At 41.7% G+C, this 16,079-nt stretch overlaps 1 protein-coding gene across 3 annotated transcripts in view; it reads right to left on the bottom strand.

Annotated features, from left to right (window-relative positions):
- Positions 1-1,074: 1,074 nt before the first annotated feature.
- LOC137425695 (patatin-like phospholipase domain-containing protein 2) overlaps positions 1,075-16,079 on the bottom strand; it is a 30,825-nt gene continuing 15,820 nt past the window's right edge. For all 3 annotated transcript variants that reach the window (XM_068114383.2, XM_068114392.2, XM_068114401.2), the window contains exons 4-9: positions 14,599-14,808; positions 14,421-14,481; positions 9,106-9,312; positions 7,286-7,418; positions 5,091-5,198; positions 1,075-2,292 (exon numbers count right to left, since the gene is read on the bottom strand). In XM_068114383.2, coding sequence (XP_067970484.2) covers positions 2,046-2,292; positions 5,091-5,198; positions 7,286-7,418; positions 9,106-9,312; positions 14,421-14,481; positions 14,599-14,808 — 966 coding nt within the window. In that variant the 3' untranslated portion in view covers positions 1,075-2,045. The remainder of the gene's footprint in view (positions 2,293-5,090; positions 5,199-7,285; positions 7,419-9,105; positions 9,313-14,420; positions 14,482-14,598; positions 14,809-16,079) is intronic.

The raw sequence follows: 16,079 nt of genomic DNA, 5'->3' as shown, positions 1-16,079 counted from the left end.
CTGCATTTGGTATCATATGCTCCCCGATCACAAATTCTTGGGCACCGACTACAGGGCGTTCAAATGTTCAGGACGTTCATAAAAATTGTTGAATTGATCCGGCAGTCATATCACCATAGAGTATAGACAAAGCTTTGGTCCTTGGTTTGAACCTCATAATCACATTAATATCCTGCCAAAGTCGTTTTGGATTGGAAGAAGAAATATTCATTTCTAGTTTCTCCCGGTAATCATCCTTTGCAGCTCTGCCTTCTGTTTCTCATATTTAGCACTTTTGTACCCTGTTTAGCCTGGCTGGTTGGATGCATTTTTAAACTAAGGCTTTGCATTGCCATAAATGGTCACCAATTTCCGAGGTGTACATTGCCATCCCTCGGATGGACGTTTAAACTGGGCGTCCCATCAGCCAGCCTGTTGTGGACGTTAAAGATCCCACGGTGTCCTTCGTGAAGCCCAGGTGAGCTACCGCCGTCACCATGAACAAATTCCTGATCCAACCTCCAGGGGATACTGCATCATTGAAAATATAAATAACCACCTTTAGAGGCCATTTTCCCCCGCAAGCGGGGGTTGGCCTTTTTCGGGGACCATGGTTGTTGTTTTTTTGGTCCCCTTTTTGAAGCAATGTTTTACGGCCGGATGCCCTTCCTGCCGCCAACCCTTTTTGTCGCCTTTTTACGACAAACAGGGAATTACCAGTGAACTGGTACTCAATTTGCCGACCTCGGAAGGATGACAGGCTGAGTCAACCCCCCTGGCGTTAATTCAGCGATCGACCGGGATTCGAACCCAGGATCCTAGGATCCTAAACTGGCACCCTAGCCGCTTGCCCAACACCAGGGCTCTGCATCATTGCATACTGCATCATTGGCACAGCCAAATCCCCCAAAGCATATGATGCTTACTCTCAGCCGTGTGCTACATCTGAAAAAAGAGAGCGAGGTTCGGAGTAGATAGAAACAAAAGAATGTGGTTTGAGAGGTTCAAAACTTCACATCTGTGTGCCCAATAAAGAAATTTCAAGTTGGGGTTCAAACTGGCCAAACAGATAAAAATCACTCAGAGGCTGCAGGATTGAATGTTTCTTCTTTATATAAAGTCACTGCTTTGATTCTTCCTGTCCAACAAACAAACTTATTCTGGATTTTAATCTTGTTCGTCCCTTCCAATGGCAGTCTAACTGACCAAAGCACTAGAGCAAGCACCAATAAACATCTCTATTTACTCCATTGAACACAAAAGTGGCAACTCTGCTGCTTGTAAAGAGCTTTACATATCAGAACATTTGTCCAAAAAGCTTCACATTTAACTGTTAACCAGGCTCCTTTGCAAGGAACAACCATTTCTATCCATTGATGTGCAAATGATATCTACAAAGCAAAGCCCTCGCACAGAATCCAGCTGATATATAGCCAGGTGTCGCATCGAAATACAATTAGTCATAAAACAATGCATTCGCATCAGGTATACCAAATGGAAAATTAAACTTCAATTGCACATTATTTTCAAAATGGCTTGGCTTCTCAATGATGGCCAAAAAGATAGCTATTGGTCTGAAGGATACTTCGGCCTTTGTGTGAGGTTCATATCTTTTCAAGATCGGCCCATCACAGAAGTGCAAAAAGGAGTTACGAAAAAAAAAAATAGTCACCGACATAAAACGATGCAAATTTACATGTACAATATAAATAAACGTTGCTGCTTTTAAAAGGCACACTGAAGAAATGCCCTCGACAATTTTGGTAGGAATACAAAAAGGACCACGTGCCGGACATCAACACCAAGAGCAAGACAATGCGCAAGTATGGCGATGGAAAGTACGCACGAGATGAAACTGTTGATCAGACGGATCAAGATTCATGCAGTGCTTCAATTCCGGTCAATTTGGATACCAAATATGAAGTATGCAGATCGTGCCGAGTAATTGCGCATATGACCTGCAAAGAGTCCGGAAGAGATTGCTCCTGAAGAACCACCCAGTATTTATTGCGATTAAATTATCTGGAACTGTGCATTGTAGTTAGACCATGTCGATGTAGCAATCATTAAGCAATGCTTTGCTCGGATGTCGTGCTTTCTGTATCAAATGACGTACAAAACCAAGCTGCGTCTCCGCCCCATTGCCTGTCCTCTGCTGCGCAATCTTTGAGCTTCGAATTGGCCTCCACCACACGTTCCCAGGTTTGGAGGGCAGGTACAGAATGTCGTGTATGATAAACATTTAAGGGCTTGGTGGCAGCGCACAGTTCGGGAGTACTTGCTGCTCTATGGAGCTCACATTGCGAGTTTGACCTGGTTGGGGATGGAAATATGGGGGGAAAAAAACAGGGGGTATTGTTATCAGGTAAAATTCAGGTATCAGGTTATGAGGTACACAGGTAAAAAAACACAAAAACACAGACAGAAAACGAGGTATTGTTATCAGGTCAAGCTGAACAAAGTCTATGGTTCACTTATGTGTTGTTATTGAGGTTTTAAAGATGACATTTCATTATGAACAAGGTGTTTTCGCTTTCCTCTCCACTTCTTGACAGTCACACCCAACTCTGCTTTGTGTAAGAGCACGAAGAAACGACTCGTATAGCTTCGTACGACGGATGCTGTTTATGAGATGAACTAACAAGTAAACTGAAATTTTAAAAATTCCTTTGCATTTATAAAATACCTCCGTCACCGAAGGTGGGCGAGCGGAGGTTATGTATTCACACCTGTCTGTCAGTTTGTTTGTCTGTGCACAGGATATCTCAAAAGGTTGATTTTGGTGAGGATCTGTATCCGGATACTAGAATTTTTAGTTATTCGACATTCACCATTGAGAGATGGGGCCAAAGCGATATTTAGCACGATATCTCAAAATTCTGGACGGATTCAGACGAAACGTGTTGGACAAGTTGGGTGTTTTACGAGCAAGAATTGATTTGATTTTGGTGAAGATCCGAATCCGATAATTTTTGTAACTGTTCAAATATAAGTTAAAAAGACACAAAATGTAACTGTTCAGCCTGGCAGGGGTGTGTGCTCCACAGAGTACTGTTTGAGTTCTTTTTTTATTTCATTTTTTGACTTTTATTACATAAAAAAACACTCAAACACGAATTTCCTTGAGAGTCTGCTGTAGTAGCAACGCTTTCAAGGTAGATTCGTATTTGTTGGTGGGTAGCAAAGGTACAGAATTTCACATAATCCTTCCACCTTGCACTTGTGCACACCCTATTGGGGCTCGTACAACAATGTATACTCCATGTCAGTGCTATTCTGCTTACTTCCAAGTTGCTGATTAGATTTACTTTTTGAGGAAGTTATATGGGACTACAAATTGGGACAAGTGCCTTGAGAAAGTATTCACACCCCTTGACTTTTTTCACATTTTGTTATGTTGCAGCCTGAATTTAAAATGGTTCATATTGAGATTTTAAAATGGGTTATATTTGTTATTCATGTACACATAATACTCCATGATGTCAAAGTGGAATTTCTTTTTTAGAATTTTTTTCAAAATAAAGAAAAATTGAGTTTCAGAAATATCTATTTTACATAAGTATTCAACCCTCTGAGTCGATACTTCATAGAAACGCCTTTGGCAGTGATTACAACTTCGAGTCTTCTTGGGTATGTCTGTTTCATCCTTGCACATCTGGATTTGAGTTTCTCCCAGTCTTCCTTGCAGATTTGCTCAAGCTCTGTCAAGTTGGATGGGGAGCGTCAGTGAACAGCAATCTTCAAGTCTTTACACAGTTTCTCAATGGGATTCAAGTCTGGGCTTTGGCTGGGCCACTCGAGCATTTTCACATTCGTGTTGAAGCCATTAGTGTTGCTTTGGCTGTATGCTTGTGGTCATTGTCCTGTTGGAACGTAAATCATCGCTGCAGTCTAAGGTCTTTTGCACTCTGAAGCAGGTTCTACTCAAGTATTTGGCTCAATTCATTGTTCCCTCTGTACATACAAGTCTCCCAGTCACTGCTGCTGAAAACCATCCCCATAGCATGATGCTGCCACCACCATGCTTCACGGTAGGGATGTTGTTATATGGGTGATGAGCTGTGCTCAGTTTCCACCAGATGTAGCGCTTTACATTCAGGCCAGAGTTCAATTTTCATCTCATCAGGCCACAGAATATTTTCTTTCATGTGCCTTTTTGCAAACTCCAGGCATGCTGTCATGTGCCTTTTTCTCAGGAGTGGCCTCCATTGGGCCACTCTCCCATAAAGCTGAGATTTTCACATTCGTGTTGAAGCCGAATGGAATGTTGTCCTTTCAGCAGGTTCACCCATCTCAGCCGAGGAACTCTGTAGTTCTGTCAGAGTGGTCATTTGATTCTTGGTCACCTCCTTGACCAAGGTCCTTCTTGCCCGGTTGCTCAATTTGGTCAGACGGCCAACTTGAGGAAGAGTATGGGTAGTTCCATATTCTTTCCATTTCCCAATGTTGCAGCAAAGGTGTGTTTCTTTCTAAATCACGTCCAATCAATTGAATTGGTCACAGGTGGACTCCAATGAAGTTGTCGGGATATCTCAAGGATGATCAAAGGAAATTGGATGCACATTGCACACCTGTGCTCAATTTGTAGTGTCATAACAAAGGGGTTGAATACTTATTGACTCGAGACTTTTCAGCTTTTCATTTGAAATGATTGTGTAAAAATTTCTTTTTAAAAACTCCACTTTGACATTATGGGGTATTATGTGTAGATCGGTAACAAAAAAATCTCAATTTAATCCATGTTAATTTCAAGCTGCAACACAACAAAATGTGAAAACAGTAAAAGGGTGTGAATACTTTCTGAAGGCATGGTATGTGATGAGCAGAACAATAGATATTTAAATTTTTTAAAACCTTTATGTTCTACTGGCTTTGGGCCACTGATACGGTAGATATTGACAAAGCAGATGCATCAAGTACAATGTCAAGCCTTCACCAGAACTGAACGGACATTTAATACTCAGTGTGCAATGTTGCATAAAAATAACATGTAAGATAGTATATGTTAAAGCCCCATTGTTATAATATAAACAGACTAACATTTTCTTTTCCTTCTATGACTTAAATGTTAGAAGGGTACACTCATCCATCCTAACTCGTCATGCAAGTACCTCTGCAGTGCCTGGCGTGCTCGGCGGTACATGAAAGCCATCACAGCTTGTGCTTGCTCCGTCATCCAAAGCATATCATCAGGAACATCTGGGAGCCATTCCAGCAACCTGTGGGAATGAACATACCAACAAAACAAGTGGCATGTATTATTATTATTATTTTTTTTGGGGGGGATACAGAGTCAAGGCTCATCTAAGAGCTAACATATTACACACGAAAACATGCACAGGCCCATAAAACATACAATAAATAAAGGGAGCGGGAGACAAGAGGGGGAGAGAGAGGAAAGCAACAACAGTAGAGAACAGGGACGTCGGTAGAGCTGTGGAAGGGAGGGGGCCGGTGGGGAGATTGGGAGGGAGAGGAGGGAATGGGTACACGGTATAAAGAAAATGAACACTACTAGGAATTTCATGTTGTCAAATGTAGACACAGAATGAAAGACATGGCAAGAAAGTCAGCAGGGAATCAAGAATAAAACTTGATATTGATGAACACGCAGACACACTCGCCTCTAAGCTGGCTATCCTGGGTTTGAATCTCAACCCAGCTATTAACTGGCATCCGGTGTTTCACATACAGGGTGATTCATCACAATGTGCGTGCCCATCCCTCGGATGGACATTGAAACTGGCATCCCATCCTGCTGGCATTTACTGGTGGACGTAAAAATCCCACTGTGTCCTTCCTGAAGAGTTGGTGATCTATCGCCGGCCCCATGAACAAATTCATAATTTCTGCCACAACCGTAGTCGAACGTCAGGCCTGACCAGCCGATTCGTGAAGGACTTTGGTTAAGCTCCCCCTGGCCAACCACACAATAACATGGAAAGAATTGTGGCCGTTAAAGAAGAAGTTTGATGCATATACTGACTCAAGCATTTCATGAGGGTAATTCAAAGTTTAACTGTACTTGTTTAACTGTACAAAGTTTAATTATAACTTCAGATCGACATGAGATCACCTAAAAAAAGCAAAAGTGAAATAGTGAAACTTTAATCTTGATTGAGACCAGACTGGACAGCGACAACATCTTGTTCTCCTTCTCTTCCCTCTATAAGGCATGAGGTCCAACAGGAATCAAGCATCTGCCCTGCTTGGACCATGATATACTCCACCATTCCCCTCTGTCCTCGGCTATCGCTCGACACTCTCCAAACCAATCCTACCTTATTGATATCCCTCTTCCCACAATTCTCCCATCTCAACCACGGTTAACCCCTTTTTACATCCGCCACCAAAGGTGGATGGAGGTAATGTTTTCACCCCTGTCTGTCTGTTTGTCTGTCAGACAGAGAGTCCGTCTGTGAACAAGATATGTCAAAAAGTTGTGGACGGATCTGTACGAAACTTGGCGGAGAGGTTGTGTGTGTGACAAGGACGAATCGATTTGATTTTGGTGAAGATCTGCATGTGGATTTGGATATGAGAATTATTTAATTTTTAAGTGATTCTTCACCATTGAGGGATCGGGCAAAAAACGATATATAACATGATATTTAAAAAAGTTGTGGATGAGTTATGAGTAAACTAGGTAGATGAGTTTGTTAGGTGACACGAACAAGCCGATTAGATTTTGGTTCAGGCCTGAATCCAGATCCGGCCTATCAGTGGGATATAAAACAAACTGTTCAGCTTGGCGGGGGTATGCGCTCTACCGAGTGCCATTCTAGTTTCTCCTACCTTGTTCCCTCAACATATTCACTGCCATTCTCTCTTCCTCCATCCACACCAAGTGTCCAGCCTATCTCAGCTGGCTTTTTACCAATCTTCCCATCAAGCTCATCTGCACACCAATCTCCTCCTTCAGTTCATTCATCCTCCTTCTATCCACCCTCTTCACTCGCGCAATCCTCCTGATCTAGTAGTTCTCGCAAACCTGCAACCTCTGTTGTCCTTCTGTGAGTCCCACTGTTTCGAGACCATAAATGTAGGGCTTATCATATGGAAAATACAAGTTGCCTCTGAACTGTCCCAAAGTCAGCACGGGCAATACAATTGCTCTTTTCACAAAGCACAACATTTTAGAGTTTTGCATCAGAAAATATTTCCCAAATATAATTACCCATTAGCTCCCTCAAGTTAATTGCAATGGTGGGCATTACTAATTACAAAACAGCACCATGAAATGCATTCATCGTAACTCTATAAACCCCGACGGGTGCACAACACAAACCCGTGAGCTAGAGCTTACCGGAGAGTGAAGGACAAAGCTGACTCAATGGGCAATGTGCATGGCAGTGCAGCATAAGAGGCCACGCGCACTGGGTACATCTCAAGAAGTTGTGATAACATTCCACTATTCTCAAGCAGTGCGTCCGCCAGTGCTGAAAACCACAATCATGGAAAAGTCAATCAAACTAGTGTTCCAAACATAACCACAACCACAAAACTAGAGGTTCCAGGGAACCTGAACTCAACTGGTCTATATCAATATGGTTAGAATATGCATAATAGAACCACAAACTATTTCTTTTCATATGTGCTAAAAATATACGACAAAAATTGATTTTTCAATATGGCCGCCCTGCCGCGCCCATTTTTTGGCATGCAACGCCCAAATGCAATCCCAAACTAGTTTATGTCTTAAAGATGCTGCATAACAAGTTTCATCAAATTTCATCAATATTTGTGACATTTAGAGCGTAGACGTCGAATTGTTTACAGACGACAGACAGACAGACAGACAGACAGACAGACAGACGGACGACAGACGAACGACGGACAACGGACACTGGGTGTCGACAAAAACTCAGCTGGACATAGTCCAGTTGAGTTAAAAAGAATACATAAAAATGCTAAATTTTCTCCCAAATTGTGTTTTCCCCACACGCAGTAAACCACTTCATTGTTTCCCATTTCATTATTATTTTTATTACAGTTTGAGTTTGGAGCAGTAATTTGTGGCCACCCTGTTTCTACTCGGATGCATAAATACACCTTTGTGAAAAAGAATATATTATTCAAACTAGACCGGCACTCGGTAGAGAGCATACCCCTGCCAGGCTGAACACAAGATTCTCCTATCCGAATTCATATTCAGATCTTCAGCAAAATCGAATCGATTTTGTCTTGTCACACACCCAACCTGTCCACCAAATTTCGTCCATGCTTAATTGTTGGCTTCAAGCAAGACTCTTTACAAGTTCCAGTTTTTCATCGTCTCAGATACTGCGTTTGATTAAATCTAAATAAGTGTAACTTGACTTGTCTTATCCATCAAACCTTCGACCATTGTTCCATGGTCCATTTTCTTGTGTATATTTTAACCTTTTAGTCTTGTTCTCCTTTAAAAAAAAATTTGTCCCCCGTCGCACCGCGGAGCGAAAGGGAGACTATGGTTTTCCCCTCCGTCCGTGTGTGCGTGCGTGCGTCCGTGCGTGCGAACGTGCGTGCGTAAGCGAAGGACCGAATTCTAATTTGGTGTGTGGGTGCAACCCACATCAAAATCCAAGATGGCCACCGCCATGTATGTCTGACACCATGTATGTCTGAACCTTGTGAGCGAAATATCTTGAAAAATAAGCGAAGTACCAACTTCTAATCTGGTGTGTGGGTGTATCTAGGAATAAGGAAGAACGCTATCGAAAATTTGGTCGCCATGTCAAAATCCAAGATGGCCTCCTTGCGTCTTCCACTTTGTCAACTTGCGTCACTTCAACGACGGGGGACCTAGGCGTAACGCTTGTTTAACAGAGGTTTTCTCACTGCTACACATACTTTAAGTCCCCATTTCAAGTGACCTTAATACTGCTGATGGATGAACAACGACACGAGTATTCTGCCAGTTCTGTTGTTCATTCAACACTTGTCTTCTTTATTTTTCTTCAGGTTATCTTCAAGTATTGCTCATCTTTATTAGATGGCCTTTTGGGTCTTCCAGACCTGGATTTGTCAATTACATATGATGTTTCTCTGTACTTATTGATTATGCTTAGGATACCACAACTTCAAAAATGGAATGATTCGATCTATTTCATTCAACGTTCTTTCTTCACTCTCAAGGGAATTTACCTTTCTGTAAAGCATGTGGCAAGCTGTGGTACAGACGAGCTTCAAAGGATGAAATCTGTATTTGCTGCTGATGACTGTTATAGTTCGATGACATTTCAGCATTAAGGAAGTCATCTTCTATCAAATCACTTCTAGTATCTTCCATACACACCGGCCCTATGTGGCTTGTTATAAGGCCTGTTCCAGAAGTTGGAGGAACGAGTAGATCTGTACAACAAACAGACAGTAATCAAAAAACGATAAATGTAAAGTGGTTTGTACTGAGTATCTTTTAAAGAGATAAAAAAAATACTTAGATGTCATTGCAGACCATATGTTACGCTGAGCAAACTACAAAATAACATTTCTCCACAAAGACACTGAAGATCATTGGCAAACAAACCCAAAGATGATGCTGAGGCACAGGGCTCACCCCTCTCATCACCAGCAGATTGTGAGCCTCTCCTTTTATTATTATTATTATTTTTCCAAAACGATGCAGGTGCTGCATCACCAGCTCTATGCATTCTGCAACTCAGTTTGGTTGAACTAGTTGATACAACATTCCTTATTTGTGCATCTAAATCCAGACTCACAGGTCACCTTGTATGCTAATTTCTGTAGTCTGTGCAATAGTTTTTCAATCCTACCGCCTCCTCCTCCTCCTCCTCCTCCTCCTTCTCCATATATGGTGGTGTTCATCCCTTGTTCCCTCCACCACCGAAGGTGGATGAGGTTATGTTTTCACCCCTGTCTGTTTGTTTGTCTGTGAACAAGATATCTCAAAAAGTTGTGGATGGATTCGGACGAAATTTGGCACAGAGGTTGGGTAAGGGTATGTGACAAGGACCAAATGATTTGATTTTGGTGAAGATCTGGATTTGGATCCAGCTAGTATAATTTTTTAAGTGATTCTTCACAATTTGGAGAAAGGGACAAAAACGATACATAGCACGACATCTCAAAAGGTTGTGGACTGATTTGGACGAAACTTGGTGGACCGGTTGTGTGTGTGACGAGGATGAATAGATTCGATTTTGGTGAAGATCTGAATATGGATTCGGATATGAGAATTATTTAAGTGATTCTTCACCATTGAGTAATATGGCCAACCAGGCGGGGGCATGCTCTCTTCCGAGTGCCGTTCTCGTTTTTAAAACGTGTTTTCAATCTCCAAGGGGGTCACGCGAGGTGGCATGCTGTGTGAAAAGGGTCTCATAAACAAATACCCTGGCGAGGCTCAGCATTGTGAAATGCTCCATCTTGTCCCCTCTGTTTTCCCTTTCCTATGTATACACAACAAATATGCAAACGTGCACAAATGAATGTGCACGCATGAACATGCACGTCGTTTTTTTTCCATAAATCTGTTCTTCACAACCATTGTTGTCAATAATCACTTATCACTCACTGTCAATCACTTATGAACAGTAATGGTTATTCCTAAAGGAGCAAGGTATCAGACTAGCAAGAACCATTTTATCGGAATTTTGTGAATTACACCAATTGTGGACGGATTTGAGTGTTAGCATGTTAGCATTCCTCTTAATGTTAGCTCTTTCACGAGCCTCGATCTTGTATACAAAAAAAAAAAAAAAAATTGTACAATCACCCTATACTTAACGTTATCTTAATCTCAAGCATCACTGGTGGACACACACACACACACACACACACACACACACACACACACACACACACACACACACACACACACACACACACACACGGGGGGGGGGGGGGGGGGGGGGACAGGAAGTTGTACCACACCAATAGGCTGTGGACGGGCTACCTGTCTCAAAAATGAAGCTCAAAAAGAGGAAACTAAGAAACGAATGTTGGGAGCACAGAGGAGAAGGAGGCCATTTTCTAATGTAAAATCTATTCAAGACATGAACAGGGAGGATGATTGGTAGGGGAGCTAGATTCATGGAATAGCTGAAGAAGACCAGATTGATGCTCTCTCCACAATCACAATGCTCGTTTTTTTTTTTTTTGTTTTTTTTTTGTATACAGAATCGAGGCTCGTGAAAGAGCTAACATTTATTTCACAAACACATTTCACATTTCAAACACAAACACAAACATACACAAACACACAAACACATTTCAAACACAAACACATTTTCAAACACATTTCACATTTAAAAAATTTTTTTTTTGTATACTGAATCGAGGCTCGTGAAAGAGCTAACATTTATTTCACAAACAAATCAAACAGACAAACAAAATATACAAAAAGAGGGAGCGGAAGACAAGATGGGGAGAGAAGGGGAAGCACACAACCACAACATTTGAGAGCAGGGAGATGTGTGGGCGGGAGTATTCAACAAACTTATCCAAGGGGAGGAAACCTTGGACGAGTGGATCAAAGTTGGTCATACCTTCCTCATCCCAAAGCCTGAAGAGACCCAACTACCTCAAGTATACACCAATAACCTGTCTGCCAACAAGGCACACACTCTTGATGGGAATTATCTCATAAATTATATGCCATCACCTAACACAACCAGACCTAGAGGCAAAACAGAAGGGATGTAAAAGAGGATGCTATGGAACGATAGACCACATCCTACTAATCAAGGCCATACTCGAAAATTGCAACACAAGAAGAACAAAACTATCCACAGCATGGATAGACTACAAAAAGCTTTTGATAGTGTCCCACATTCATGGATGATAAAATGCATGTAATTGCACAACATCAACTCCCAAAAAATAAAATTGACAGAGAAAGCAATGGAGCTTTGGCATACCACATTGATATGACAGCACTAGAAAGGAAAGATCGAAATACCAGGAGTGAAGATATGTCGAGGAATCTTCCAGGGAGACAACCTTTCACAACTCCTGTTTTGCCTGGCCCTGCACCAACTGCGCAACCTCATTAATGAGCAAGGACATGGAATACACCCTGACATCAAATAAGAGAGCATCCCAAGAGACAGAAAAGGTGACACACATCTACCTTTACATGGATGATTTAAAACTCTTTGCACCAAACAATGAAAAATTGGCAGAACACCTCAAATTAGTGAAACAATACTCAGACGATATTCAAATGGGATTTGGCCTGGGTAAGTGTGCCAAGCACTCATTCGTATAAGGTAGACCAACAAAAATGGACAAAAATTGACACAAATACAACAATACAGGAGCCAGACAACGAAGCATCATACAAATACCTCAGAGTAGAAGAGAGCCACCAAATATCACAAACAAACAAATGTGCAAAACAATTACTAAAGAATACCTGCATAGAAAGAGGCTGATCCTGAAAAAACACCTTTCTCCAAGGAACAAAATCAAAGCCATAAGTCAACTCGCAATATCAGTATTCCAGGACAGCTGCAGAATAATAATCTGGCTACAATCACAAATCAATAAACTGGATATGAAAACAAGGAAACTCCTCACCATATACAAATGTTTTTTACAAAAATCATTGCATCTTGAGAAAGTACCAGGCCAAATGAGAAGGAGGTAGTGACCTGTTGGAGCTCAACCAAGTGCACAGAATGAGAACTGTAGTATTGGCTGAATACGTAAAAAGTGCAACAGACTACTGAATCTAATTTGTAAGCCAACAAAAATACAACAAACCAGAAAAGGGATCCAGAACCCACGTTGCAAAAAATTTCAAAAAAGACAGGTGCAAATGAAAGATGTCACACAAGCAACGAAAGCAACAATGAAAAATCACTCATAGAGTGACACTTGGCAAAAGAGAACAAAGTAGCATGGCACTCAGTAAAGCATCCCTTTTACCTCACAAATAATTGGTGGTTGAATTCTGTGACCTGATATGCAAATTGTCTTCAAATTTTAAGTTAATGGGATTAAAATTGACAATTTTAGAAATTTGGCCTATGCTGACCTTTTGCCCTATGTTGACCTCAAAAATAGTTGGTGGTTGGTTTCAGTTTGCTGATATGCAAATCTTATTCAGATTTAAAGTCAATCGGATGAAAATTGAGGATTTTAGAAATCTTGGAAAGTGGTTGACCTTCGGCCTATGTTGATCTTTTGGCAAATATTGATCTCAAAAATAGTTGGTGGTTGAATTCAGTGCACTAATATGAAAATCCTATTCAAATTTCAAGTCAATCAGATGAAAATTAAGGATTTTAGAAATTTGAAATGGTTGTTGACCTTTGGCCTATGTTGACCTTGTGACCTATGTTGATCTCAAAAATAGTTGGTGGGTGAATTCACTTAGCTGATATGTAAATCCTATTCAAATGTCAAATCAATCTGATGAAAATTGAGGATGTTAGAAATTTGAAAAAAAGTGGTTGACCTTTGACCTACGTCAGAGTAGAAGAGAGCCACCAAATATCACAAAAACAAAATTGGCCTTTTGTCCTCAAAAATATATAGGATTTTGTCAGACCACCAACTCTACTATTTGGTGACGTTTCGTGAAGATCGATTCAAAATTGTGACCTGTAGGCAAGTATAAGTGAGCGGACACACACACACACACACACACACACACACACACACACACACACACACACACACACACACACACACACACACACACACACACACACACACACACACACACACACACACACACTCAACACACTCGTCCAAAACAATTTTTTGGGCCAAGTAGTGAGTACAGCTCCATCAATTTCAAAAAAGAAGAAAGAACAAGAGTAAAATGATATATCAACAGATTTACACTGACATCTGGGAAAATGATAAAAAAGCAGGAAGGTATAAAAAAAAAAGAGTTGGACAGATTGGGAGTAGACAAATAAGGCTCTTTGGAATAGGTAATAAGAGGTCATCTCAACAGGGATGGAGAACAAATCATGATAAATACCCAAGACCAAGGACACTACACCAAAAGCTTTAAGAAAATGGCGGAACTGAATCAATCGGACAAGTATAGGTTCTGCAAGGTAGAAACAAAGTACAAGCCACCCTCTATTGAGATGTGAAAAACTTATGTCATAGCAGCTGTACACCCAAAGGCACAACAAGGTATGTAGAGTAATCCACTGGCACATCTGCAAAAGTCTCAATATCAATATCACCTCACTGTAATTAACCCCTTCTACATAGTCCTCAACATTGCTGACACTTTATTCTAGCAATAAGGTTCTTTTAATATGGTTCACGTATTACAGAATGAAGAGATTGATAATGATAAAGTCATGGAAGGATGGGATTTGAACCAGTGCATTTGGTTAAAGAATCCTCCAAATAAATGGACACTCCAGGATAATAATGATAATGATAATAATAATAATAATAATAATAATAATAATAATAACCTCTCATGCTATACATCTGAATTGAATAAAAAAACAGGTTGTACTTACTATTATTGTGCAGGTATTGCAATGCATCATTGTACCCTTGTTCACATAGATCCCCCAATGCCTGGAAGAGAAAGAAATGCAGTCAAACAGCAGGCAGACTGGAGCCATGCATGCCAAACAACTCCAAAATGCACCACTTCCTACATCCCGATCCCTCTTATACCGTTTCAAGTTGTACCTGTGGGTCTGGAGGAAAAAGGGCTCGTGAAAATCGACACAAGTTTGCCAGGCTACACTGGATACTCGTGTTCTTGAATAGAAACTCGAAGAAGTTGGAAGAAGGGTCTTGAGGGCAGATGTCACTTTCACCACTAAACGGTGATACAATGATAGTGTTCCGGAGGGCGTATTGAGGCACATTGTCACTGAGTCCTCCATCTACATAGCGCTGCACACGTGGGCATGGAAATAGGTGGGAAAGCACAAATAATAACATGAGTTCTCTTACAAGGAACTTCAATGCAAGTAGAGGACATTAGGCCCATCAAAGCCTTGGCTATGATTTCCTACCTATGATTGTTTGTCCATGCAACCACAGGTTCGAACTGCACTTCCTTCCTAAATGTTGAGTATCAAGCAAGAAAGCAGGACATACCATTTTTAGAGTCTTTGGTACGACTCCGCTGGAATTTGAATCTCCCAGGCTCAGAGCAGACGCTCTAACAATTACGCCACAGAGTCTGGGCAAGAACAATTTATCTTCATCCATATAGGTGTGTGTGTGTGTGTGTGTGTGTGCGCGTGTGTCTGTGTGTGTGCGTGTCTGTGTGTGTGTGTGTCTGTGTGTGTGCGTGTCTGTGTGTGTGCGTGTCTGTGTGTGTGTGTGTCTGTGTGTGTGTGTGTCTGTGTGTGTGCCTATCTGTGTGTGTGCGTGTCTGTGCGTGTGCGTGTCTGTGTGTGTGCGTGTCTGTGCGTGTGCGTGTCTGTGCGTGTGCGTGTCTGAGTGTGTGTGTGTCTGTGTGTGTGCGTGTCTGTGTGTGCCTATCTGTGTGTGTGCGTGTCTGTGCGTGTGCGTGTCTGTGTGTGTGCGTGTCTGTGCGTGTGCGTGTCTGTGCGTGTGCGCGTCCGTGTGTGTGCGCGTCCGTGTGTGTGCGCGTCCGTGTGTGTGCGCGTCCGTGTGTGCGTGTCTGTGTGTGTGCGCGTCTGTGTGCGTGTCTGTGTGCGCGTCTGTCTGCGCGGCTGTCTGCGCGTCTGTCTGCGCGTCTGTCTGCGCGTGTCTGCATGTCGCCATCTTTCTCAGAGATGGCTGAACGGATTTTCGTCTAACATTCAGAGGTTCATCAGTGAGTGCCTGGGAGTGTTTTAGGCAAAAAAAAACTGAAAAAAAAAAAAAGTTCGTGTTTTTGGATAAATAAATAAAAAAGTGCTTAAGCCTTTTTTATTAATGACAGTTATGTACAAGTACACATTCGCATAAATAAATACAAAACAATCACCAGACATTTGAACACAAATAAATCAAACAATTCCAGAAGTGTACGAAGTTGGTAGTAAGGCTTCTTCTTCTTCCTGATCGACATCACACTGAACTCGGAAACATGATGAACGGCACATTCACCAGCATATATTCAACGAAAAGGGGATGAACCCCCTTCCACTCCCCCCACTCCCTTCCTCACCCATCCCTCTCCTTCTCCTGCCACCTCCTGAAGACCCAGA

The sequence above is a fragment of the Myxine glutinosa genome, chromosome 1, assembly GCF_964187855.1.
Source record: "Myxine glutinosa chromosome 1, kmMyxGlut1.1, whole genome shotgun sequence".
Taxonomy (NCBI): domain Eukaryota; kingdom Metazoa; phylum Chordata; class Myxini; order Myxiniformes; family Myxinidae; genus Myxine; species Myxine glutinosa.
This window is presented reverse-complemented; position numbering and strand designations above follow the sequence as displayed.